The 25289-nt window shown below is 38.4% G+C and overlaps 1 protein-coding gene across 3 annotated transcripts in view; it reads right to left on the bottom strand.

Moving 5' to 3' along the window:
- Positions 1–323: 323 nt before the first annotated feature.
- LOC143213237 (uncharacterized) overlaps positions 324–25289 on the bottom strand; it is a 183731-nt gene continuing 158765 nt past the window's right edge. Inside the window, exons 3-5 of one of the 3 annotated variants that reach the window (XR_013009920.1) lie at positions 7002–25289; positions 6679–6925; positions 6460–6597 (exon numbers count right to left, since the gene is read on the bottom strand). The exon at positions 7002–25289 is cut by the window's right edge and continues 17430 nt beyond it. Coding sequence is in view for 1 of the 3 variants with exons in the window: in XM_076432887.1 (XP_076289002.1) it covers positions 6390–6597 (208 nt within the window). In the remaining 2 variants the exon portion in view is untranslated. Of the gene's footprint in view, positions 6204–6326; positions 6598–6678; positions 6926–7001 lie in introns of those variants that run through there. The other 2 variants (XM_076432889.1, XM_076432887.1) reach the window with 2 other exon arrangements.

Raw genomic sequence — 25289 nt, 5'->3', positions numbered from 1 at the left:
TGGTTGACACGGCTGGCGCGATGCAAACTCCACACCTGTGCGCCGGCAAACACACCTATACACACCTGTACGCGAGGGGGAGGGTTGGTGTTTCTCGCAACCCTGCTCGCAAAAGCTTCCTCCACCCAGCGTTTCCTCGGTCCGTCCATCTCTCCGTCGTTCTCCGCCGCCCTTCGCCGTCCACCCCCCCTCGCAAAACAAATTCGCGGCCATTTTTCTGTTCCGTGGGCCGCATATATATTCCGCGCGCCTCTATCCCGCGGAGGCGCGTGTTCCGCGCCGCGGAAAAGGCGCAGCGGTCGGTTGGCTTGAACCAGTCCTGGTCTGGTTTTCTGGAAAGGCCGTCGCAGGGTGTGTGGGTGGTTGTCGGAGAGGACCCGGTAGAGGGTACAGGGCTAGGAAACAGGCGGGTACACGGGGGTAGGGCGACCGGTAGCACGGGTTCGTTGGATGTAGCACAGCTCTCTCTCTCTCTCTCTCTTGCCGGGTCCAGGGTTCGTCCTGGTCATTTTTTTTCCTCGAGTTTAGCAAGGGAAATGACCTACGATATATTTCTAAGGGGTTTTTGCTCGCTGGTAAGCGGGTGAGACGCCGTTATCCACCCACTCAAGAGCCACCCGCTCCCTACAGGGGTTACCGAACAATTTGCATTTCTCAACCATTAATCTAAGCCTTCGTACAGCTCTTTTTGCGCTGGGCGCCGCTAGTTTTACTGTGGGACGCTCTCTGGCTACTTCTTTGAGCCTGAAGGGGTGCGTTTTGAGACGTTTTTTGGGGCACTGTCGCGTTGTTGTCTGACTGCTAGAGTATGACATTATTAAATGAAACATATTTTCTTGATTTAAAGATGGGTTAAAATATTATCGTAAAAATTCCAAAACAATCGATGGTTGATAACGCAGTAATATTTTTTTATTGAAAACGTTCTTACAGATATTTCGTCGACTGTAAGAGGCACGGAATACCAGCCGCGCACACGGTCGATTAAACGATGATCTCGATCTCCCGGCCGGATAAAACTCGCGGCTATGATACCGCGGGTAATGAGAGCAATTTAAATTCCGCGGCGATCTGTTTGACACGTTTTATTTGTTGCGCCGCCGTAACCGGGCCCCGGATTATTCGCGGATCCGCGACGCGCGAGTGTTTATGCTTGTACCAATTTATTTTGGGATTTAATTAATGCCGTTCCGGTATTTCCTTGGCGGACGGGTGACGTTGAATTTCAATGATTTCGAAATCGATTTCTCGCCGGACGCCGCAGCCGCCCTCAACTCTTGGCTGATGTTTGCCCATGAACGTTCGCTGATGATTTGGTTTCTCGCGTGCACGATTTTCGGTGTTTTCTAACCGTTTCGAACCGTTTTATGTCGCATTAAAGTGTTTATGAATCAAACAGGGTAATATTATGTGGATAAATAAATGCGGGTTGACGCGCATGTATTTGGTTTTTAACGGGACGTTTATTAACGTTACGGAGTACATTTGTCAATTCCGTGGGATTGAATTGTTCATCTATCGCAGTAGACTGTTGTGTAGGGTGTACAGTGATTGTTTGTTTTATTAATCGTTTCTCAATTACAACTGGGTTTTATTAGGTGTAATAGGTGTTCGCTAAATCATACGTTCAATGAGTTCTTAAGTGTACAATTACATACATTACGTTGATGAAACAGTTCATAGCAGGCCTGCATTTGTTCATAACTCAATGTATAATCTTTAAGTTTCAAATGAAAGAAATGAACAGTTGTTCGTTATTCAATTTTCAAGATTGAAGTTGTCGATGTAAAATTGGTGTATATAATATGTAGCTTTTGGACCATGAATTTTATTGATATTTTTCAATGCAACTTCCACTAATCACAGGCCTGCTTTACAATACAAATACAAGTCTCAAGAATTCACAAGTTCGGAAAAATAACCGATTCATCGTCTCTTCGCCTAAACCCTGTACACTTTTATTTTTCAACGCGGTGACTTCCGACAAAATTGGTAAACAGACCGAAAAACGCTTCTCGTATTTACTGTACAAGCATCGGATCTCTTAATATTTGTAACAACAATGGTGGAAATTAATACTCTGAAATCCCTGGGAAGCGTGGAATTTTGCCGCGGCCAGGTTCGGAGCCGATGAAAAGAGAAATTATCATAATTGAATAATTTAATACGAATTACTACGATCGCTCGGATCCTATAAATCGCGTGGAAATCCGTGTCTGGGGCAACGCCGGGGTCGCAGAGAGAGAGACAGAGAGAGCGCGCTTTGGCGGTGCTGCGACCGATTTTCCCGGCGTCAACCTGTGGCATTCTTTTACAGGACCCGTCGACACAAATTCATTCCTCTCGATAGTTCGGTTGTTGCATCAATCGCATCGGCAACACGCGGTGTACACGCGCAACCCGCCCGTTCGCTCGTTTTCTTTCTTTTATGGTTGTACACGCGGCGCGCATGCACACCAGAGCGAAACGCGCCGCCGGCACACGTTTTCGTCCAATCAACAAAATCCGTGGCGGCTCCCCCCGTCCACCAGCCCCGGCGTTTCCGCATAATAATGAAAAAGTCGCTACAGTATTTTCCGGTTAATAGGCTTCTTAATCCAAGGTTATAATCGAGAAAATATTCCCTGACCTCTCGCCGACGATGCGGTCTTCCCGCGATCTACGCGATTCCTCTTTTACGGGCCACGGCTTCTGCTCCCGGCAATTAAGTGGTCGGATATTCTACACGTTCGCCAGCCTAAATTCTGCTCTTTATGGTCGCCCAGTCTTTCTGCGGGAAACACTAATGTTATTTAGTACGGTTTCTAGGTTTTTCCTTGTTGCGACTTTCTTCGTGGACTGCGGATGTTCATGCACTCTTTTATTCCCATTTAGGGAGAAATGTGACTAACTTGGTGTCATAGTAATTTGTTTTACTATTTCAAATGTATTCGAGTTTTTTATAGAGGAAGTAAAGTTTTATTCAAAATTAATTTTTGGAAATTGAACAGTGCATGAACGTCTGCAATTCCCCCGTTTACAGTCGGTGATTCTCGCACGGCGGATTTTTTCGAAAAATAATTATCACCTTTTTTGACAGGCCCAACAGCTTGAGAACAGTCTCAACAAATTTTGAGTATTTTCTATTCCTTCTACTCATTGTTTATATGAACTCGTAAAATCCGCAGTCTGATTACATTTATAAAATTTAGACATGTTTGCTTACTCTGATTCTTTTATAATTAAATGTTAAGCTAAAACATTAATTTCTACTTTGTGTACAAGTTTCTCAAGACCAGTTCGTGTTAAACTGCATACATTTTATCAGTTCCTATCGGCTATGAAATACTTCGATAATATTAGAATGATACAAATATATTGAATTTGAAGAGTAAGATGTCAAGACATTCTGCCTCCGAACCGGAAATGGCGGTCTTACAGGAGCGATCCGCGGCGCGGAGTCCCGCGCGAATAATTCGCAAACATTTGACTAGGCAGGTCTCAATTAATCAAGGATCAGATTAAAGGATTGGCCTTGAGCGATTAAACGGACGGGCGCGGTCGGCAGGGTTCTACTACGGTGGCCACGTGAAAATTACATTTCCGCTTAATAGACCGAAGCAGTAGTATTTTGTAATTAAAGCGTTCCTTAATCCCGGACTAACTGCTAAATATTTCCGCATTTCCAGGACGCGCTGGTGTCGGAGAAAGAGACCCGTGTTCTCAGCCCGGCTAACAATACGCTCTCGGTTCAACGCTCAGAGAACTGCTCGGCGAAAGTTCTTCGCGCGTCTCGCACACGCTCCGCTACTTTGGTGCTAAATCTTCGTCGGATTTTCTCTCTTTACGGTCGCGCTCTTCCTCGTGAGGGGTGAGTCGAGGCTCCGGTTAAAAAACCGAGTCAACCAGGAAGAAGGTTGCAGCCGGGGGGGAGGGGGGTAGGTTGAAGGGGGTATGAAAGAGGCTTGGAGAGGTATGGGAATAATGCGGTGGCGGAAGCTGAAAAGGGAGAGAGACCCGGGGCCCCGAAGAAGTGGAGCGAAATGGGAGGGTCACAGCGCGGAGGAAATGAAGAAAAAAGCTGGAGGAGTGAGCGAGGTACACTTATTTTCATTCCGGCCACCTCAGTCGGAAAAGAGTCCTACGGGAGGACCGGGCAGCCTCATTTGTTACCCTTAATGTCCAGCAGCCTGGTCCTCTGGCGCGCCCCTACCCCTTCGGATCTTACCGGCCACCATATACGTGTGCCAGGCTCGTAACCGCCACGCTCCTCTTCAGGAATAATTCACGAATTACGGGGAATTCTATCGGGACGATGGCCCGACCGTGATTTATGGTGCGAAAGTCATAATGGAGAACGTATCGCTTCCTTCGCCGGCCGACCGGTCAGCCTGGACAGTGGAAATTATCACGACCATTCCTTTTCCTTCACCCTTCTCCGTTTCTTTCTCTCCTCTTTTTTTTCTCGTTTCTTTCTGTCTTTTTCTTTTTCATCGGACACCTCCCACCACTTCAGCGGTTCTTACGGCAGACTATTATCGGCAATTCCGCTCGCTTCCGTGAGCGATGGCTGACGGAAGAGGGTCGGTTGATCTATGGAGAACGGCATCGCGTTCCTTTTGTCCTCGATTTCCGCCATTTCCTTTACCTCCGACGTTTCCTCGTTATTCCACGGACTCGTTTCGTTTATGGTATCAAGCACCGGCCAGATTGTTGATGTTTTAGTCCCCCGGTTAATCGAATCTTATTGGAACAGGAAGACCGGGAGAAATATTGAATCTGTTTTGTCCCGCTTTATGTCCACGTTGTTGAGATGTTTCATTAGCATCTACTTTCATATTGCCGTTCGGTGATAATGTTATTCGTCTTTTCTGATTTCTCGTCTTCTATGGTTCGTATTGGGCTGTTTATAATTTTTCATTAATTTGTTAATTTTATTAATTTGAGATGTCAATTTTCTGCCTAAAAAGAGTCGGTTTTATACAGATTTCAACTGACAAGTGAATTTTGTGCCATAAAAGCTCTGTCTTATTTTAATTTTTGTTAATTCGGATTTCAACTGAGGGATAAATTTTTTCCCATAAAAAGTCTGTCTTGTTTGAATTTTTATTAATTCGTGTTTCAACGGAGAATTATTGTTTCGAAAGAATCTGTTTTGTATTTTTTTTTGTATTTTAACCCAGAAACAAATTCTCTGGTTCAGTCAATTGTAATTCAGGCAAATGGGGTTGTCCTAAAATATACGACAATAATTTTGGAACAAATGGTCAAAGCGATTAAATTACCCGCACACCGACCGTAGATTGTCAGTGTAGTGTTTCCCTGTAAACCTCCGCCGCCATTTTTACGCCTGAGTCACCCTCCGGAACTCCCATTGGCTCCCTTCCACTTTCACTTTCTTAGGAATCAATGAAACGATGTCGAAAACAAGAAGGGTCGGCTGATTAAAATGAGGAATTTCTACTTAATTCATTTGACAGTCCCATGAAATACCATTTTTATTCAGATTGCAATCTCTGATACGAATCATCTAATAAATTGTATAAGTATCATCCAGCGATTAGTACCGTTTCAAATCCAATTCTGCCGTATGCAAATGCGACATTAGATAATCCAAACTATTTCTGCCCATCAAAAATAGTACAATTACGCACGGGAAATTCTATAATAATTTTCAGCTTCTCTTCAGAACATTTAGCAAATTCCTCTTCTAAACTTCCCCATTGACTCTTCCCAATGAATTTTTCCGGGAATAATTTTTGTACGTACGGGAAAACCGTAATGAAAAAGTAAAATCGTCGAAAATTCATTATGGAAGCGCGGCACGCGGGCTGCAAATAATTCGGACACGATAAAACGCCGGGGATCCCCGCTGGCGTAGCGGGACTCAGGCTGATCCTCCAGTCGCCATTCTTGTTCTAAATTCACCCTCGAAATCTCTCATTGGCTCCCTTCGGCATTGGGAGATTGAGGTTGCTCTCTCGGGGGGCCGAAGACTCTAACACGATCAATACGTTCTTGTTCGCGGGGGCCTCCTCTTTCCTGTGGCACCACTTTCTCCCTTGGATTCGCGTCCCCTCTTGTCTCCCCGAAAGTGCCGATATTTTTCAAACTGTTCGAATAGGAGCTCCTCTGGAAGGAAGTTGCCGGAGTAATTAACGATTACCAATCAGCAGCTTCCACTCGGCCAGGCTCAAGGACGGGAGGGTCCGTACACCTCGTTTCTATCGTGGAAAAACGAGGAGAAAGAGGTGAGCAAAGCGAGAAAGAGAAAGAGTGGACGGCGTATGGTCGTTCGCTAATATGAATACCCTGTCAGTAGCAGCGTCTCCTCACCAAGAACGTACCGTTTGTTAATATGCCCGCTTCGGGGGAATATTTACGAGGGTGAAAAAAATATCGCCGACCGTTCACTCTCGCCAAGTCCCTCTTCCTTGTCCCGCCATCTCCAGTTTCATTAAGGGTTGGCCCATCCGCCACCAAGACGAAAATTCATTTTTCTCCCCTTCGTCCCCGCTGCTGGTCCTACAATCTCTCCTTCCGAATCCTCCGCACGGAAGGAAGCCCTTCATTATTGATCCTTTTCTGTTCTTCGGCTCGCTGAATCTGTAAGGGCACCTGCAAAAAGAGAAATAATCTGTCATAATTTTATTCTTGTTCTCATTTTATAAAGAAATTGAATATTTATATTCGAAGTACCTGTGGAAAAAAATGTAGCAACGATTGTTTAATAATTCTGCTGTTTAATGTTTCTTGAGTGTGATGTTCTCCTATCACCTTTTATTATTATTCACCTTGTACATGTTTCCTAAGACATTCTATATTTATTTCGTACATCTGCTTTGCTATTATTTATTTAATTGTCAGTTATATTTGCATTCATATTTTTCTTGTCTTCTTGTTGATCAATATTGTTTTTAATGTTCTCATTATATTCTTGATTTCTCTTAAAATAAAATATGAAATGTTGTTTATTTTAATCTAATTTTTTTCACTCTATAATTAATAAAAATTATTAATACCTTGCTGGTGTCTTGCAGGACCAATATCTTGCAGCCTCAGAATTTCAATTGAAAAATTAATTACCTCTTCTTTCAATACAATAATATTCCCTTTTCTTATCATTAATTTGGCGTTAAATAATTTCTATAAATGATCTAGAGAAATTGACTAATATTTCATAATGATGTACATAACATCAATTTTTAATGCCTTCTTGTTTCGATAATATGTTCAACATTATTTTCCATACGGTGAAGTGAATATAAATGTGATCTTGAAATATATGTATGTATGTTTACATATGTATAACCACATGAATGTGCGAGTATAGCGAAGCATAAAATGGCGACTTAAATGTCAGTGGTACAAAAAGTAATCAATATGTCTGCCCCGCCACTTCAGAATAGTCCGCACAACATGCTGTACCAGCGATGTTTACATGAGGGTTACGCATTAAAATTTCAAATTTTCCTTTTCGGGGCCGTAGTACAAAAGCATTCAAATTACACCTCTGTTTGTATTAATTTCAATTACCTTAAATGGTGCGACCTGTTAGCATGTCATTGTAATCGGCATTAATTTTTACAAAGAAATTACATCCCGCGGATCCTCGTCGCTCGTGTTTTTTCACGTAACTCTGTGGACGATGCGCTGCTAATCAACGGATTAATATTTAAAAACACAATTATCAATACTTTTCTCTGCACACGGTAATAATAAATGTTGAGTGCGGCCAGTTCGTTAACAAACATACGCGAAATTACGGTTTTGTTAAACGAATTAGTTCTACATGTTTAAAATAATGCATGGTGTTCGCCTGAAACACTCGAATGCGGTTAAAAAACATACATGTTCAAACATTTTATACGATGAATAAAAGAATTGTGTTAACACATTTCTTACTGACATCTCAGTAGTGATTAAATAACCGTTTGAAATCTGTTTAAAATCTGGTGAATGAACGAGCAGGGCCAGAAGAGGAAGCAAACAATTTTCCATGTTGAATTTCACGTTTATCTGTTGAAAGGGTGAACGGTAGAATCTTCGGTAATCAAGATTCCGCAAGTGTATTGGCTGGCAGGACAAATACATTCCCTGCTGATAATGCCCGGGGTCGGTATTTTACGATGGATATTAAGATTCTAATCGTTTTTAAAGTCTGCCAGGCCGGGTGACCTTTCCGCCATGTTTTGTTCTTCCCATTTCCTACACATAAATTACAGGTATTTCCCCAGAGCGGTGCCGGGTGAGTCCCTTCGATTTACCCCATAAAAAAGGCCGCATTGTCGAAGCTTCGTTTTCCCGAAAGCCGCTGGGCGTTCCTTTTTTTTCATGTAAATTTTACTGCGCAGCGGAAGGAGGCCTAATTTTTTTCGCAAGGGCGGTTCCCGCCGCCATTTTGCGCGGCTGGAAGGGTCGGCCCGCGCGCGGGGTAGCCCCTGAATTTACTCTAATTACTTTCCCGGGATATTACGGCTCTGCAAAAATGTTATTGATAACAACGGCTTGTCGAGCCTGAATTATACTTCACTGGTTTCTCTCCTCTCCTCTCCTCTCCTCCTCCTCCTCCTCCTCTCACCCTCGTCACCTGCTCGACCTGCTGCCCTTGGATTATCCTTAAATCAGTTATTATTTCTGATTTTACAGACATTAGATAAATTACAGGGCTTGCCATGGCAACGCCTAACGAGCCTCAGCAATTTTGTTCGATTCAAAAATACTGCCCCACCATACAAGTTTGATTGCGATGTATATCATTTTCGCGCAGCTTCGAATCTGCATGAACATTATCCCTCGCTCGCTCGCTCGAACGTTAGATAATTATTAAACACGTTTATTCGGAACGTCGACGAATAGAGCAACAGAGCGAGAGCGCGCCTCACAGAAATTTCAATTTCAATTTCGATTCTTTGTAATGCGTCTAATCAATGTCTGTTAACAGCTCATTGATTTGAATAATTAACAACAAGTGATGCACTCGTGTTTCGTATTTACGAATAATTTGATTGCCAAACGCGAAATTAAAACCTGGATCCCGCGGTAATTGGCGATTAAGAGAAATTAATTGTGGTCAGAGAGTGTTAAGAAGCTGAGCTTTAGAAAACTATGAGTAAGTATGAATTTTTCCTGCGGATTTATCTAGGTTTTGTGAGTCGGCAATGTTTAAACTTCACACACAATATTAAGTTGTCTATTGAGAATTTATCATCATTATTTTTTTACTGTGAATTGCTGTCTTGACGAACAAAATTTTCATTTCTGAACGATCACAGAGTACTATTAGAATTTGTGAACTAATGAAAGATATTTATATTTTTTATGTTTTTTATTCCCATGCAATGAACTAAATAAAGCATTAAGCAGGCCGGTGGAAAAACGCGTTCCGTCGGATCGCCATTGCTGTCAACATTTTTACGTGTCTCTGTAGATATATGGATTAAAACAATTTCATACAATTTTCTCGTTCGAACAATGTCATCAAATACACTTCCATCAGATTCTAACATTAGAGATCTAAAAATTTTTTTTGTACATTTTCCATAAGTATAACTCAAAGACTACAAGAAGCTATATTATTTTTATACTTCATTATCGCTCTAGTAACAATAATAAAACTCACTTGGACTTTTCGTGCTAAAATTTAGGAAAGGAAGATATTTCGATATAATTTCTCTAATTAGTTTCCAGTCAAGATTAAAAATTATCAAAGAGGCAAAATGTACAGGGACGATTCAGAGAATTTCAGATAAGCCGGTAAATAATTTTTTTTTGGTAATTATCAATCATATAAATGTGACGAGTATGTGTCCTGCTTTTCATTATTTCGTGTAAGTGTTCTAGTTTCGTTATCTCGGTGTTCGCGTTTCAATCGCGCTTCGTAAATTCATCGCGAAATTCGAAAGTCGAAAAAAGCATGGGGGAAAAAACGGAAAAAGAAGATTGAGAGAAAAAAGGTTCACAGAGATATTTTACCGACAGATTAATACTCCATCCCGGAGATTGTGTGTCGCACTCATCCCTTCGAAGTTATAGCGGGCACGATCCATTGACTGTTCGACCGGCTGCACGAATTCAAGGTCCCCGGTTATGATTTCATAGATCTACTAGAAATTGCTAGGGACTAGTTACATCTTCATTAGGCCATTGATTGGTTGGTACATTAATATCGTCGCGCGTATCCCGGCTCGTGTAAATTTGGTCTTGTCGTCTAGGGCTACGTTTTGCCAATCGATTCTAGCAAATTTCGCGTGTTTTAGAATACTGCTGCACTATGCAATACCTGTAGAGAAATCGTTCTGCTTCGAACCCGAGCTATCGTCACTCGTATAGCCTAATGGTCAAACATTCTGTTAGATATCCAAAAACTGTCTTTTATTTTTTGTGGTTCATTTCCCTCTTTCTTGCTTCGGCGAATTTTAATCACAATTTGTAGATGTTCCAATGAGTGGCCGTAGATAATATTTTTCTGAGCTGGATAGTGGATAATTGTGCAGAATTTATTAAAATTTGTAGAATTTAATAGACATCCAGTGTTTTTAATAAAATCAAAATTCTCTTGGCCCAAACTTGAACGAATTGTTAACATCTCCATGATGAATTTTCGATTTTCCAATAAGTGGCTGTAGATAAAAGTTTTCTGACCTAGATAGTGGATAATGTTGCAGAATTTATTAATGTTTATATAATTTAGCAGATATTCAGAGTTTTTAACAAAATAAAAATTTTCTTGGACCCAATTTGAACGAATTGTTAACATCTCCATGATGAATTTTCGATTTTCCAATAAGTGGCTGTAGATAAAAGTTTTCTGACCTAGATAGTGGATAATTTTGCAGAATTTATTAATGTTTGTATAATTTAGCAGATATCCAGAGTTTTTAATAAAATAAAAATTTTCTTGGACCCAATTTGAACGAATTGTTAACATCTCAATTTTGGATTTTCCCATGAGTGGCTGTAGATAAAATTTTTCTGACCTAGATAGTGGATAATTTTGCAGAATTTATTAATGTTTGTATAATTTAGCAGACATCCAGAGTTTTTAAAAAAATAAAAATTTTCTTGGACCCAATTTGAACGAATTGTTAACATCTCCATGATCAATTTTCGATTTTCCAATGAGTGGCTGTACATAAAATTTTTCTGACCTAAGTAGTGGATAATTGTGCACAATTTATTAAAATTTGTAGAATTTAATAGACATCCAGTGTTTTTATTAATAAAATCAAAATTCTCTTGGCGCCAATTTGAACGAATTGTTAACATCTCCATGATCAATTTTCGATTTTCCAATGAGTGGCTGTACATAAAATTTTTCTGACCTAAGTAGTGGATAATTGTGCACAATTTATTAAAATTTGTAGAATTTAATAGACATCCAAAGTTTTTAACAAAATCAAAATACTCTTCGCCCTAATTTGAATGAATTGTTAAGATCTCCATGTTCAATTTTGGATTTTCCAATGAGTGGCTGTACATAAAATTTTCTGACCTAAATAGTGGAAAAATTTTCAAAATTTATTATTGTTTGTATAATTTAGCAGACATCCAGACATCCTTCGACAACTGCAAAATTTTCTTGGTCCCAATTTAAATGAATCTGTAACATCTCTCAAGGAATTTCACATAATTTATAAATTAATGAAGTTTAGAACTAAGGAGACAATTATTCGCAAATATTTTTATCCCAAGACTTCTCACATTTAGTTCGGATACCAGTGGCTCTGTATTATACATACTGACATAATTTGGCCAATTTGTCAATTGATAAATAACAGAAGATGAGTGGCATAGATTGATCGGACGGAAGAAAATTTTTTCAAAATATTTGGTTCGATCATTTAACGCGGAAGAGACGTAGCAAGTAATCAATTTGAATAGGAATCGTAAATTTAGAGTCGACACAATTACGTGCTTAAACACCGAATGGCTAAATGAGAGATATTAGATTTTGTAATACTTTGTTATTAAAAATTGATAATTTGGAAAAATTACACTATTAGACTATGAAAAGCTGAACGTTCTAGAGATTTTAAAATGAATTCGAATGTTCAACACGAAAGGAATAATCTAAGGATTTAATTCAGGGACTCATTACGAAGAGCTCAAAATATTATTAATTACGTGCAACTTTGAACATTTCTGTTCGCGAACTGCGGTATATAATTGGAGACGTCCTATAGAAGTTTCTTGGAGTCTCCGAACAGGAAATAAAAAATTGTGCCGCTCTGGGAAATGTTTGTTTCGCGGAATGAACGTGTTAAGAGTAGTTTTGGATTACGCACAGAGGAATTCATTATTTTTTACTTGACAGTGCTTCATTAATATTTTCCCGTTGTAACCAGTAATTAATATTTTCCTTTACATAAATTCGATTTTGTGTTTCATTTAATCAATACTGCAAATTAAGAAACAGTATGCGAACAAGTAACAAAGATCCATCATTAACATTATCCATTGTTGCGTTTTTAGTAAGAGCTGAATGAAGTCCAGAACAGAAATAATTGGTGCAACCCCAAAGGTGGTGGTTCCTCTCGAAAAAAGTATATTGGAAATGTATGATGAAAACTTTTTTGGAGTTTACCTGCTTTCAGAAATATTACTTCGAAATTTTCGAGGAACAACGGATAGTGATGCAATCAAATAAAATTTAGTTGAAACATTTTTTTTAAATGTCATAGATTCGTGTGTCCAGCTTTGAAAACATTATATGTATTATACATGGCTGGCAGAAAGAAATGAAGATACGTTTTAAAAATATTTTACAGTAAGATTTTGCAAATGTTCTTGCATTGAGAAGTTTGTATTATTTTGGTGAGAATATTTAATTTCGGAATTTAGATAGTTTAAAATAGTTATAGGTATATCATTTTCCCATAGTTTTTTTTCGTGCGAAATGATTGAATATGCGTTACAATATAAGCGAGCAAAGAAACGAGAGAAATCGGCTTGTTGGTTGTAACTTTAATACTCGGCACGTATCGAATAAACGCCCGAGTCTGCGGATAGCTCGGAAATAACTCGAAAATAGCAATCGTTAGTAAAAGGAAATTATTCATCGAGCATATTTCCACGAACGCAAAATGTGCGAATAACAAGACCGTTAAAAGAAATCGATATTATCTTGCGTTTGTTTTGCTCTTCCGGTAATTACTTTATCAACAATATTTATCATCCGTTCCTCAACATTTCCTCTGCAATTATTGTAAAGAACAAACAGGAAACAATTTATTCAAAGACATTGAAACACTGTACATAAAGTTAATAAAACTGTCTTTCAAATAAATTTATTTTCTATTGTTAATGAAATTATTTTTTAAATCAATTTATTTTCTATTCTTAATAAAATCACCTTTCGAATAAATTTATTTTCTGTTGTTAATAAAATAGTGTTTAAAATAAATTAATTTTCTGATGAATTATTTAATAAATTTTCTATGTCGTGTGGCAAAGGTTCCGAAAACAATTTTCTTGCGAGCGGACGCAGGTACGAATGGCGGATTAACATTGTAACTGTTTTCTCGTCTTTTTCCCCTTTTTTAATTCGGTCAATGTACCATGGAATTCGAGGACACAAAGCGTCTGACACCAAAAGATCCAAAAAAGTTTCCGATCGATTGAACCCGTGTGTCGAACACGTGTCACGTATGTAACGGGTTGAGTTAATCCGTGCCATTGTTCGTAACCAGAGTTCTCCAATCATACAGCGTTGTGTCCGCGGGTAACGCTGCACCGTGAAAGAATCGCTCCGAAAATACAGGTAATCTTCATTTTTTTCAGACGATCTAAATCACAAAAATTAGTTCCATTAATTTTGCAAATTTTACCATAAATTCTAAAATACCTCCTTGTTCACTAAAAATAGTCTCAAACCTTAAGTAGACCATTGAAATTTAACTCAAATTAATTATTCAATTTTGCTGTTTCATTTATGTCGGTCTGGACTATGGTTGTCTTATTTCACTATGACCCTCTTAAGTCTCTTCCTTAGTCTGTGTTCACTGTGGAATAATTTAGTCAAATATTTGTCAATTTTCGTTGTTTGCAGATCATCTATATCTCGAAAATTAGTTTCATTAATTTTGCATCATAACAAATCTTGCCCCAAATTGTCAAATACCTTTGTGTATACCAAAAATGTCTTCAAACATAATTCAAATTTACTATCCAATTTTTCACTGTGTTTCAATTATTATCCAATTTTTCACTTAATGATTAAAAATTATTTATAACGTCTTTTTTATAACGTTTATAACGTTTATAAAGTAATTTTGAACTTTCAGCACATAAGGTGAACATTCTTTTTTTCTGAGAGTACCTAAAAGTATCTTTATTATGTTGTATTAAATGATACATGCCTCTTATGTTTCCTTCATATATGTCTACATAAAAAATAATAAGTATTATAATTAACATAAGTCGTGAAAAGAAATTGTTCAGGATTCCTGACACACTAAAGGAAAGTGAAATTAGCATACGCCTCCGCACCGAGCCCCACAAGGATTGTAAAAATGCCGTAAATCAGGTTTTCCATCTCAAGGTCAAATAGTGGTAATTCTGCTCTTAGGAATGATGGATAGCGTAAGTCAATTTTCGGGAAAAATCTGCAGAACCGCGTTTCCCCAGCGTCCCGTTAATCGATCGTCGTCCAATATTTCGAAAGTGATCAGACTGAATACGGTGTTAATTGAAAAAAGGGAAGAAAAGGGAGCATAATAATCGGTTTATACTCGAGGAGGCTATGCATTGTTCCTCGAGAGTATTCATTGCCGGAAGTACCGGAACCGTTTAAACTGCATCGTCGCATAATACACATTATCCGTCCCGCTGTAATCATACGATCGGCTGGTTATCTGAGTCAGGGTTGTCATGAACATCGGTTCTTTGTTCCCTGGAGATTCCCATTCCTCGAGGAGAAATAGGCGATCGCGTTCGTTTGCGAAGCGAAGCGGGTCGTCGTCGGTGGGAACGGTTGTCGATCTTGAAACAAGGAGCACGCTTTCTCGTTATCGTCCAATTATTCGGGACAATGCGCGGCAAGAATTCAATTTACTGTTTTATTCATTCACCTCCATCCCCTCCGGTCCCATAATGCTCTGGCCTTGCGCGATTTTCGGGAACCAAGCTGCGTACATATTTGATTCGCGAACTCCTCGCGAAATATTATATTTTCTTAGCCCAAATAAATTCAAACCAGTAAATTTGTATATTTCTGCCAAAAACTGCAATTTCTGAACCTTTCCGATATTGGCACATATTCGTACATTTAATTTGGTTTTTATAAAATTTTTATCGTCACACACATGGATGGTACCATTTTTCAACACGGTTACAATTATTTTCAATTCTTTTTTGTATTGATATCTATTTAAATTTTTTAGAGTATAAGTAGGTAATTATGGAGGCATTAAAATGATCTAATTTTTTTTCATAAAGATTTCTTTTGATTGTATTTTTTCCTACCGTGCCATTTCGGATATGGTGTCAGTTACCAAATTTTGACAGACTTTCCTAGGCATATTTTATTGTTGGCGATTAAACGGATTGAGAATTAAATGGATTATGATTTTTTTATATTTGCATCGCGAATTGCTAATTTAGTCTACTTTCGCGAGAAGTTCGTAAGACTTTATTCACTGTGAGTACCCAGCTTGGTCCATGCTGTACAACAGCAATCGCAAATAAATATTCATGATGAGATGTTTTATTCCTGAAACATTAAATTTTGAAAAGTTTTATGCAGATTTTAAACGCGCGGTTGCTCGGAAATAAAAAGATTCTATAAAAGTTTCCCAGGCTTTCGAGACTACGGAAACGTTCTCACGCATTAACATCCTTTTCTTAGACCCGGATGGTGAAAATTTTCACAGCATTTAGGAGTTAACTCCGCAGTATTTGTATTACGTATTTTATTGAAGTATATGCTTGGTTAACCGCGAAACATGTTAAGAACTCGGTGTAACCTTCGTACCACTGCTGTACTTGAAATTACAGAATAAACCTTAGACAGGGATCCTGGAGGCGAACGTATACTTTTCAAGTATACCTCAATGAGTGCAATCTTGTACTTTTTAAGGGATATCACAAGCCTATTGCTTTTAGAGCTAAGTATGCCGGGTGGTAAAAATAATGAACCATTCACAGACCAAATCGATTAACCACCATTCCAGCTTTTGAAATTTTCGAGCCCCAAAGCACTTGATTATTGCTTAACATTTTATATTTATGACAAGGGTTTCTAGAACGTTTAAAAATTAATATATTCTATTTCGTCAATTTCTATAGTTTTTATTTTGTGGAGTTAATCGATTCGACAAATGTGCAGCTCAGATACCGCCACTTGGTATCAACTGGAAAAATGATTAAACTGCGGATTTCATGCATTTATGACAAAAACGAAGTGTAATTTAAAACAGTAAGAACATTTAAAGAATCTGAAGATACTACCATATTATTTTTAAGCTATTAAACATAGAAAGTTTTATTTTGCTTAGATCCGCAGTCTACAAATTCCAAGTCACAAAAATGCGAGACAGTGTGGTATAAGCAAATGCTTATTATTCTGTGATCTCACGAATATTATAATTCATAAAAATTCCAAAGTTGAGTTTATACACTCGGCTAAATGTCTGAATGTTTGAATAAAAATCGCTTCCAGTGGAACTTCATAATCAAACAGAATTTTGCCCGAAAAACACTGCCCCATTTCCAACTGGGTCACCCATGCGCCCAGAACAAAGTATTAAAAATGATTGGCCATGTGCAACCAAGAGGTAGCAGGCCTTACACACGTTACGATAAAGCTTTCGGTTAGCTTCTTTCGAAGGATTTCTCTGGGGCCCGCAGCGGATCGGCTGTGGACCGTCAATAACGCGGTTTGGGAACGCTGGGATCGGTTCTCGGGCGGTAAAAAGGCTGCCTGGCCATTAGTGTAAAATAGAAACGGTCGCAGGCCGTTGTAAAACCCGAAAAATTCCGGTGAAGGGAGATCGCGGTGGCCGGTTAATCCTTGAGGAAGCCGGTTTGCGGGGCGCGTAGCGTTGTTCTCCGGGAGGATTCGTTGTGGCACGGGGGTCTGGAACGGTAGAGGCTGTGCTGCGGCGCATAATAAGCATTATCCCTGCCGTTATAATCGCGCGATCGGCCGCTTATCCAGGCCAGGGCTATCTGGCACGGCTTGGCGGCCCTTTGTTTGCGGAGACTTGCTTTTTCCAAGTGAAACAGGGAAACATTGGTGGCCGTTTCGGCGGCGTAGAGAGGCGAGAAGGGGGATCTAGAGAGAGAGTGAGAGAATGAGAGAAAACGCGGGGGACACATCGGTCGAAAGGGATCGAGAGAGGACAGAGAGAGAGAGAGAGGGGGGGAGCTCTTGCCGAAGGGAGAGAAAGAATTCGAGGGCGAGGTACATCATCGTCCACCCTTTTCCCTGTCGGTCTCTCTTTATTCCTCACGTGTCGCCTCTCTTTCTGTTCCCGCGCAACCCCCCTTCGGAGAAACGAAAACGACGACGAATGCTAAACGATCCCTCAACCTCAGGCCAACCCTCGGCAATCCTCTTGTCCTCGTGTTTCTCCGCGTTGTACGGCCTCGCCTGATAGGGTGGCCCACGGGGTGCTCTCTCTCCGCGTTGATGCGAACCTCGCAGAAGATGGCTGCCCTCCATTGTCCCGCCCGTTTCGGTTAGGCACTTTGAAATATTATACCGGGCCGTATCGCAGCCCTTGCTTGCTAGCCACTCTCGCAATCGCCACCAGCAGTGGAATCTACCGACGTAGGCCTGGCCAACAATGAACGGTATCGCAGCCAGTCGCCGAAAACGACAAGAACGCATCGGCGACCATTCGCGGTGACCGTGAACCTATCTCTCTTCTATTTCTTCTTCTTCTTCTTCGCCTTCGATAGCTTTCTCCCTCTCCCCTTTCTCTCTCGCTTCTACTCCGTCGTCCCCTTTGTCACTGAATTTTGTTTCCAGATAATTTTTAATTAATTTCCCAAGCGCACCACCGGCTCGTCCGCTTCCCGACAATGTCTCCGCCTCTTCCTGACTTCTTTCTCTCTTTTGCCACCCTTTTTCGGCGTCCGCGCCGGGTCCTTTTGCCCGTAACGACCCTTTCCTCCACCCACGCAACCCACCCACATCGTCCACCTGTCTTCGTGACGGTCCGTAAAGTTCATCAGAACAGAAATGGCTCCTTCCGCGGCTTGATAGGATCCCCTTTGCCCGTGCGGATGGAGGCTCCTGCCGTTGATGGCCACGAATTGTACTTTGATGATGACGAAATGCGATCAGCCAGGCAGAATGCCTCGACCGACGCCCCCTCGGACAAGGTCTCTCTCCCTTCTTGGTTACCAAGCCTCCGCCTCCTCCTTCTCCTCTCCCGTTGTCCAGAATTTCTGATTAACTTTCGCCAGGGTCCCGATGTGGGCGTTCAATTACGTGGCTACGGGGAGGGAGACCCTAAGAAACTGATTGTACCCGGAATCTAAAATGGCACTGGCCGCCACACCGTGTTTAGAAAACCCTCGTGACTGCGTGTCTGTGTCCAGGGAAATTGAATTTCGCAGGACATACATACAACCGCGCTTCTATTTTCATTTTCTCGAGGATCGTTTGATTCGTAAACGTGTTATAATAATGCGAGTTAGCCTCCCGAGCTCGGTGGCTGACTATGGCTGTCACTTTCTACTTTGGTTCTCGTCGAGAGTCGTTTCTTCGGTCTGTGTTCTGATATGAAATTATTCAGTGAAACAAACTTCTTCATAGTACGATGTACCTTTCCAGATGTGTTAACATTGTACACATTGGAACCCTATTAATGGCGTTTTTAATTAGTGTACTTTGTCTGAAACAAGCTTGATCATTTTCTTCTAAATATCTATTCCGAGGGAAAATATTTGCTCATGCCACTCCGGATAAATTATTGTTCCATGAACAAAATCATTGTGATTATTGAAAAACTTATTTAAAAATCCGTGTATTATTTATATTTAATTTCTATAGAATTATATCTGTGTCTCCTGTGATAATTATGGTTGTCGTACGAGGAACAAAAAACTTTTATCCAAATAATTATCTGTAAATATGTAAAAATTATTGTTATTGTATCTTTTGTTGTAAATAAAATATGCCCGAATGAATCGTCTATAGCAATGAATTTCTTTGCTTGACTGATAATGAGGACAAGATACCGTATTTATCCCCAGAATTTAGGTTAACATGTTGACTACCATGTCCAAAAAATTAAATAGTATACTGGTATATTCGAATAGATGAAATTCTATTAGAATTTCCTTTCTTGACTGAGAACACTGAATTTAGGTTAACATATGAAATGCCACTTCCAATAAATTAATCTATGTATATTAAATTGAATTAGAATTTGAAGGATGTTGAGAAATTGGAAAAGTAACCAATATGATAAATATTATCTCTCGAGAGGGTTTCGGTTTCACTAATCAAATTACTTTATGGAAAATCTTTATTCAGTCAAGAATCTCCTTTGTGCAAAAAAGATGTTTTATTTGTTGGCTAATAGTCGATCGAACACTTTTGAAATTTTGTGTAACTAATGCGCCGCCAGCACGGTCGATACATTAATCGGCAAAGGTGAGCGAGGATCGCAAACACGTGCGTTTCCGTTCGCTGCAGGGTGAAATTTCATTAAGCCTGCCCGTAGGTGAGTTGATTGGTTAAAATGAAATACCGAGAAAAAGTTTGCGAGCCAACTTCTCCAAATACGAGTGTTAATAATTTTTACTCCGATAGCGATCGCACCGCATCGGTACCACGTCCAGTTTTTACCTCTGATCGCGATTCCCGTTCCTGCTGCGTTACATTGTTAACACCATCGGTATCCGAACTTTCTCGCTATCTTGGATTTAAATGATCAGCCTCGTTTCTTCTTCTACGATCGGAAATGAAGCGTAATCTTCCCTTTTTCCGTTTGATTCAAACTCGAGATGTGCGAATGTATCTTACGATTTTCTCAATCAAGTCCAATTCGAATAATTTTCTGTTCATATGCTTCTTTGATAAATGTTTGAAGGAATTTGAAATGCATGGGATTTTCATTTTTCTTTCGTTTGATTCAAACTCGAGATGTGCGAATGTATCTTACGATTTTCTCAATCGAGTCCAATTCGAATACTTTTCTGTTCATATGCTTCTTTGATAAATGTTTGAAGGAATTTGAAATGCATGGGATTGTCATTTTTTTTCGTTTGATTCAAACTCGAGATGTGCGAATGTATCTTACGATTTTCTCAATCGAGTCCAATTCGAATAATTTTCTGTTCATATGCTTCTTTGATAAATGTTTGAAGGAATTTGAAATGCATGGGATTTTCATTTTTTTTCGTTTGATTCAAACTCGAGATGTACGAATGTATCTTACGATTTTCTCAATCGAGTCCAATTCGAATACTTTTCTGTTCATATGCTTCTTTGATAAATGTTTGAAGGAATTTGAAATGCATGGGATTTTCATTTTTTTTTTTTTTGATCCAGCCGAATAATTTGTATATTTGCAAATACATGTTTCTCTAACAAAATTTGTTAAAAAATTTCGAAATGCATGGGATTTTTCATTTATCATTTGTGAAGTGTGCAAATATGTCTTACAATTTTCTTAACCAAGTCTGGAACGCAATATTTTTAATTTCGTATACATATAAGTTTCTTCGAGGAAAGATTAATTTCAATCCAGAATAATTCAAATGTTTGTATGTGTTTCTTTAACAAAAGGTTAAGGAACTCTGAAAGGGATGGGAGTATATGCATTTTTTTTCATTTCGATTACCGATGGTCAAAGAGGAACTTATAATTTCGATGCTTATATAACGGGTCGCGACGAAAATAAACAGAGGGAGATCGTTTAAATACCGCCACATCGTACGGGCACGTTCGAATGGCAATCGGTTATTTGCAAAGAAGAAATATTAGCTGCTATTCGGTAGTAATTGAACGTAGGTTAATGTACCACATACTTTATTGGTAATACGTTCATTAATATTTCCGCCAGGAGCATTGCACCTGGCCTCGTCGCAGAAATTTTGCATAATTTTTTCATTGATTCAATAATAAATTGTTCTTGTGTTAAATTCGTTTAATAAACACGATATCGGCACATTGTCGATGTTCTTCCGTTCCTGTTAGCAATTAACCTTTGGTATTATATTTAGTAATGAATTTTTTCGTATCTTGACATTTGAATAGCGAATGAGCTTACAATTTTGCTTAAACAAATCTTCGAAATATTATTTTGTAATTCATTTTTATCGGAATGGAGTCATTTCGCAGTGGCTGTTACAAAATTCCAGAAATTGTAATATTTTCATGTTTACTAAATTATTTCTTTGTATCTATAGTTAGTCTGTATCTTTCTGAAAAATGCATAATTTGGAAAAATGAGCGAAAAATATGTCTTTGCATATACGTTCAGAATTAATGATTAAAATTGGCCATTGAATGTTAGTAATTTTAATGTCAATTTCGTTCTACTATCGATCTTTAAAAAATTCATAATTTCAAGGGAATTATCGAAAATAATTTACATTTGCATTAAATTATTCAGATCGTGTATTTAAATTTCGGACTGTTCGAACTGTATGTATAAAATTATGCCAATAATTTTGATCAGAATGCGTACAGATACAAAAAATTTTGAAGTCAATTTCGTTGTGGATATTCGAAAAATGTAAATTTTTAATTAAGAATGAATTATTGAAATCACGAAATCAAATGTCTGATTATTTGGACCGTGTGTTTAAAATTACGATAACAAGTTTTGTTGAGAGACATATGTACAGATTTAAATGTTTACTGTGAAAGAATATTCGACGACACAGATTCGCAGCGTGAGAGCATAATCAAATTACGCCCCGCAATGGTCAAGAAAATAAACAACCGGTTCCTTTATGTGATTTTAAAGAAATATGGAAATTGGAAATCGATTGATACCGGGGCATCGTCTCCTCTAGGTGACAATATGCCGTCGATCGATCCATTTCCGGTTTCACTCTCACTTGCTATCAAACAGTCGGTACATACGCTGCACCAGTCGCTTTATGTAGTTAATCTATGTATATACACAAGCGAATGTACATGAATATGCAATCCTGTGGTCGTGTAGCGATATTCTCCAGAAATTGTAAGCGAACTAAGGAGACGAGCCGAGGAAACACACGTGCGCGCGTAGGGAATCGCGTTAAAACGCGTTCGCCCGAAAAAAAGTTTATCCTTTATTTTTTGCCCGATTTTTCCAAACGGAACGTTCTCCCTCTATTTTTTTTTTAATTCGATAACTTTCACTTACGCGAACGAAAAAAATGTACGCGAACAAAATTTTTTGATATCGTTTCGCTATTGATTTATATGCCTCCACCATTTTGTCGCCGGAGTAAAGGTTATACTGGGTGCCCGACGAATTCCCTGCTTGCTGAGAATACAGTCGCTAGTGGAACGGAGAAAAAAAATTAATTCTTATCTTTATTATAATTTATATCGATACCGATGGCAGAATTTGTTTATCGTTAAGCCAGTGTCGGGAACTTCAATAAATATTCTGCAGATTTAAAAATTCTTTTAAAATGTTATTAACACTAGACTGCGGATCTTTACCGGAAAATAGAAATGGTTTGTATAATTTTTAAACAACAGAAGCCAAATAAAATTTTGATGCACTGTTAACAGGTTTAATCAGTTAACAGTAATTTCACAATATTTGTAAATTCTTCCAAATAATAAATAATAAAAATGAAGTCCACAGTCTACCTCTCCAGATAATATTCAATAATACATAAACGAACAAATATATTGTGTGTGTAATATTGTCACCACAGATTTCGTTGTTCATGAACGTTAAGGAACACAACTATGTTGTTTTTGTGTTTTAAAAATATTGCCATGATTTTTTGCTCTGACCAATTGATTTTTTAGCGCACACCAGTCAAACAGATACAAATAATTTCACGTTCGCCGCAGTGTTTGTGAAAACCTGGTAGCCAATAAGGGCTTTGATTTTTCCGTGCTTTTTACGTGCTTTTTTCTTCGGTGTTTTTTTTCGATAGAAATCAATTCAAATCGTGGCTCGATTTTAAAGTACACAGTGTATATTCCGCGGTATTGTTACACGCATTACTTGTAATTGGTCAGATTTCTAAATTATCGGGGACCAGCGTGGAAAAATATATAGAAGAGCAACTTTTTATAGATAAACCGATTGCCGACCATAACGCATTCGTATCCATTCGATGGGTCGCGCAGTCGATACGTCATTTCGATTAATATAAGTTTGCATCAACGACCCGTTGTGCCAATATATTCTTCGCCGCACAATATTTACGCGAGAAAAAACTGACCTAAGTAATGTGCTCGCCGATGTTCATTACGTGCGATTCTCTCTATTTCTGCAATCTGTTTCGTTTCAATCGCAAAAAAAAAATTCGGGAACGAGTTCGCGAATCGTCCATTACAGATTTTTCATCATCAAAATTATGCTTCGCCTTTCCTATTATTTAGTCAGATATAATAGTATTTTTGTCCAAGCAGTACATTACATAAATGATGTTCAATTAGAAACAAATTTGATAATTAGAACCGAATATAATTCTAACAATTTTGAGTCTCTACAAATGCATAACTTTCTAGTAGGATGAGTATTTTGCGGTCTATTTCTTAAATGTTAAAATGTAATAATTGTATATAGAAGAAATTAAATAAAATTAATAAAATTAATATAGAAGTACAAGCTAAGTTTTAAATTCAACAGATTCTATTCGAACTTTGAATATTATAATTGTGTATCTATCGTAAATGAATAAGTGGATTAATCCTATTTTATAACTAGTAATAATAATAAATTCATTAAAAAGAAAATGGTTACGTGACTATTTACGAAGATGTACCCAATATCTGAAATTTTGTTTCCGGTTTCGATCGGATAGCCAGTCTGCTAGATAAAACTATATTCGCGTTGTGAAAATCGAATAGTGGTGGTCCGGGTAAATTATTATATTTGTTAGAATGAGGTCGATGTTCTCTTCGGCTTACTTCGAATAAATTTTTCGGAATTTTGAATCGACTGGCCGGATAGTCGGTGACACGTGCGTGCGCGGCCACGTAAATTAATCAAACGGTAGAAAAATTGGAAGAGGAAGCTATTGACAGCCGACGCGGTATAAAAAATAAATGAAATTCAATACTCAAGCCAGCGGTGGACGGTTAATAAGCAAAATCTGACAGTTGGAACAACGGACACACTTAATTACCGTCTTCTATTATGGTCACAACTCTATCAGCGAAACTTGCACTTCTGATTCACGTAAATCATTACATGTATAGTCCCCTAATTTGTTTACTATTATAAAATTTAATCATCCGCAAAATATGAACATTTTCTGCATTTATGACAAAAAGGTGTAGGTAAAATTTAGAATAACATAAGGAATGTATCAATACTTTGTTTTTAGCTCACTAAATTATTCAGTACAGAAATAAATTTGTATTTCCTCCTGTCTTACGTAATTGATGCAGGTCATTTTTATTTTCCATGGAAATCCATTGTCATTATATGTATTTAATTTAAATTAGATGTAAAAAAACCTCCAGCTGTCTGTACCGAAAAATTAGTAGATCATAATGAAGGTAAACGTATTAACCAATATACCATATTTCCGTTGCAAACCAACGAATTTGGAATGTGTAACAGATTGAAGTTATTGGCAAAGTGTCTTAGATCAACGCAAATTTAGACGATGAAAGCGGAAGTTCTGCATGATTCATGTAGCGGAATGGTTTGTTCGATGTCAGACATAATTTGTCGCTTGAATCTTTTCGCTAGTAAATTGAATTACAGCTTCTTTAATGGTGTCATGCATGTTTACACAAATAACTTTATTTGCCACCGTTCAAAAACTGAATCTGATTGTACCAGACACCTCATGAAGATATTGGGTTTGTGACAACGGTGATTTCATTACGCTTGAAATTATTTTGCAGTTCTACTTTTTCTTCTAATAATATCGACGTCCAATAACGTTTACTCTTCATTTTGCCAATAAGAAGAAATGGTTTGTTTAACTATGGGACATTGTAAATTTCGTAGCAAAATCATCGAGTAAAGAAATATTGATATTATTTTCTGATTATTTCATCATGTTGCGGAAGTAAATTGTTATCAAATTTATAAAATTTTTGCATTTTCAGATTTACAACGAAAGAAGAATAATGCAGGACCAATAAAATGTCGGATTATTTCCAATCACCTAATTTTTGGCTCTTTCATTTCAAACTTCAGGGGAAACAGTTC

Source organism: Lasioglossum baleicum, chromosome 11 (assembly GCF_051020765.1).
Source record: "Lasioglossum baleicum chromosome 11, iyLasBale1, whole genome shotgun sequence".
NCBI lineage: Eukaryota > Metazoa > Arthropoda > Insecta > Hymenoptera > Halictidae > Lasioglossum > Lasioglossum baleicum.
Note: the sequence above shows the minus strand (reverse complement) of the source record. Positions and strands in the feature narration are given on the sequence as shown.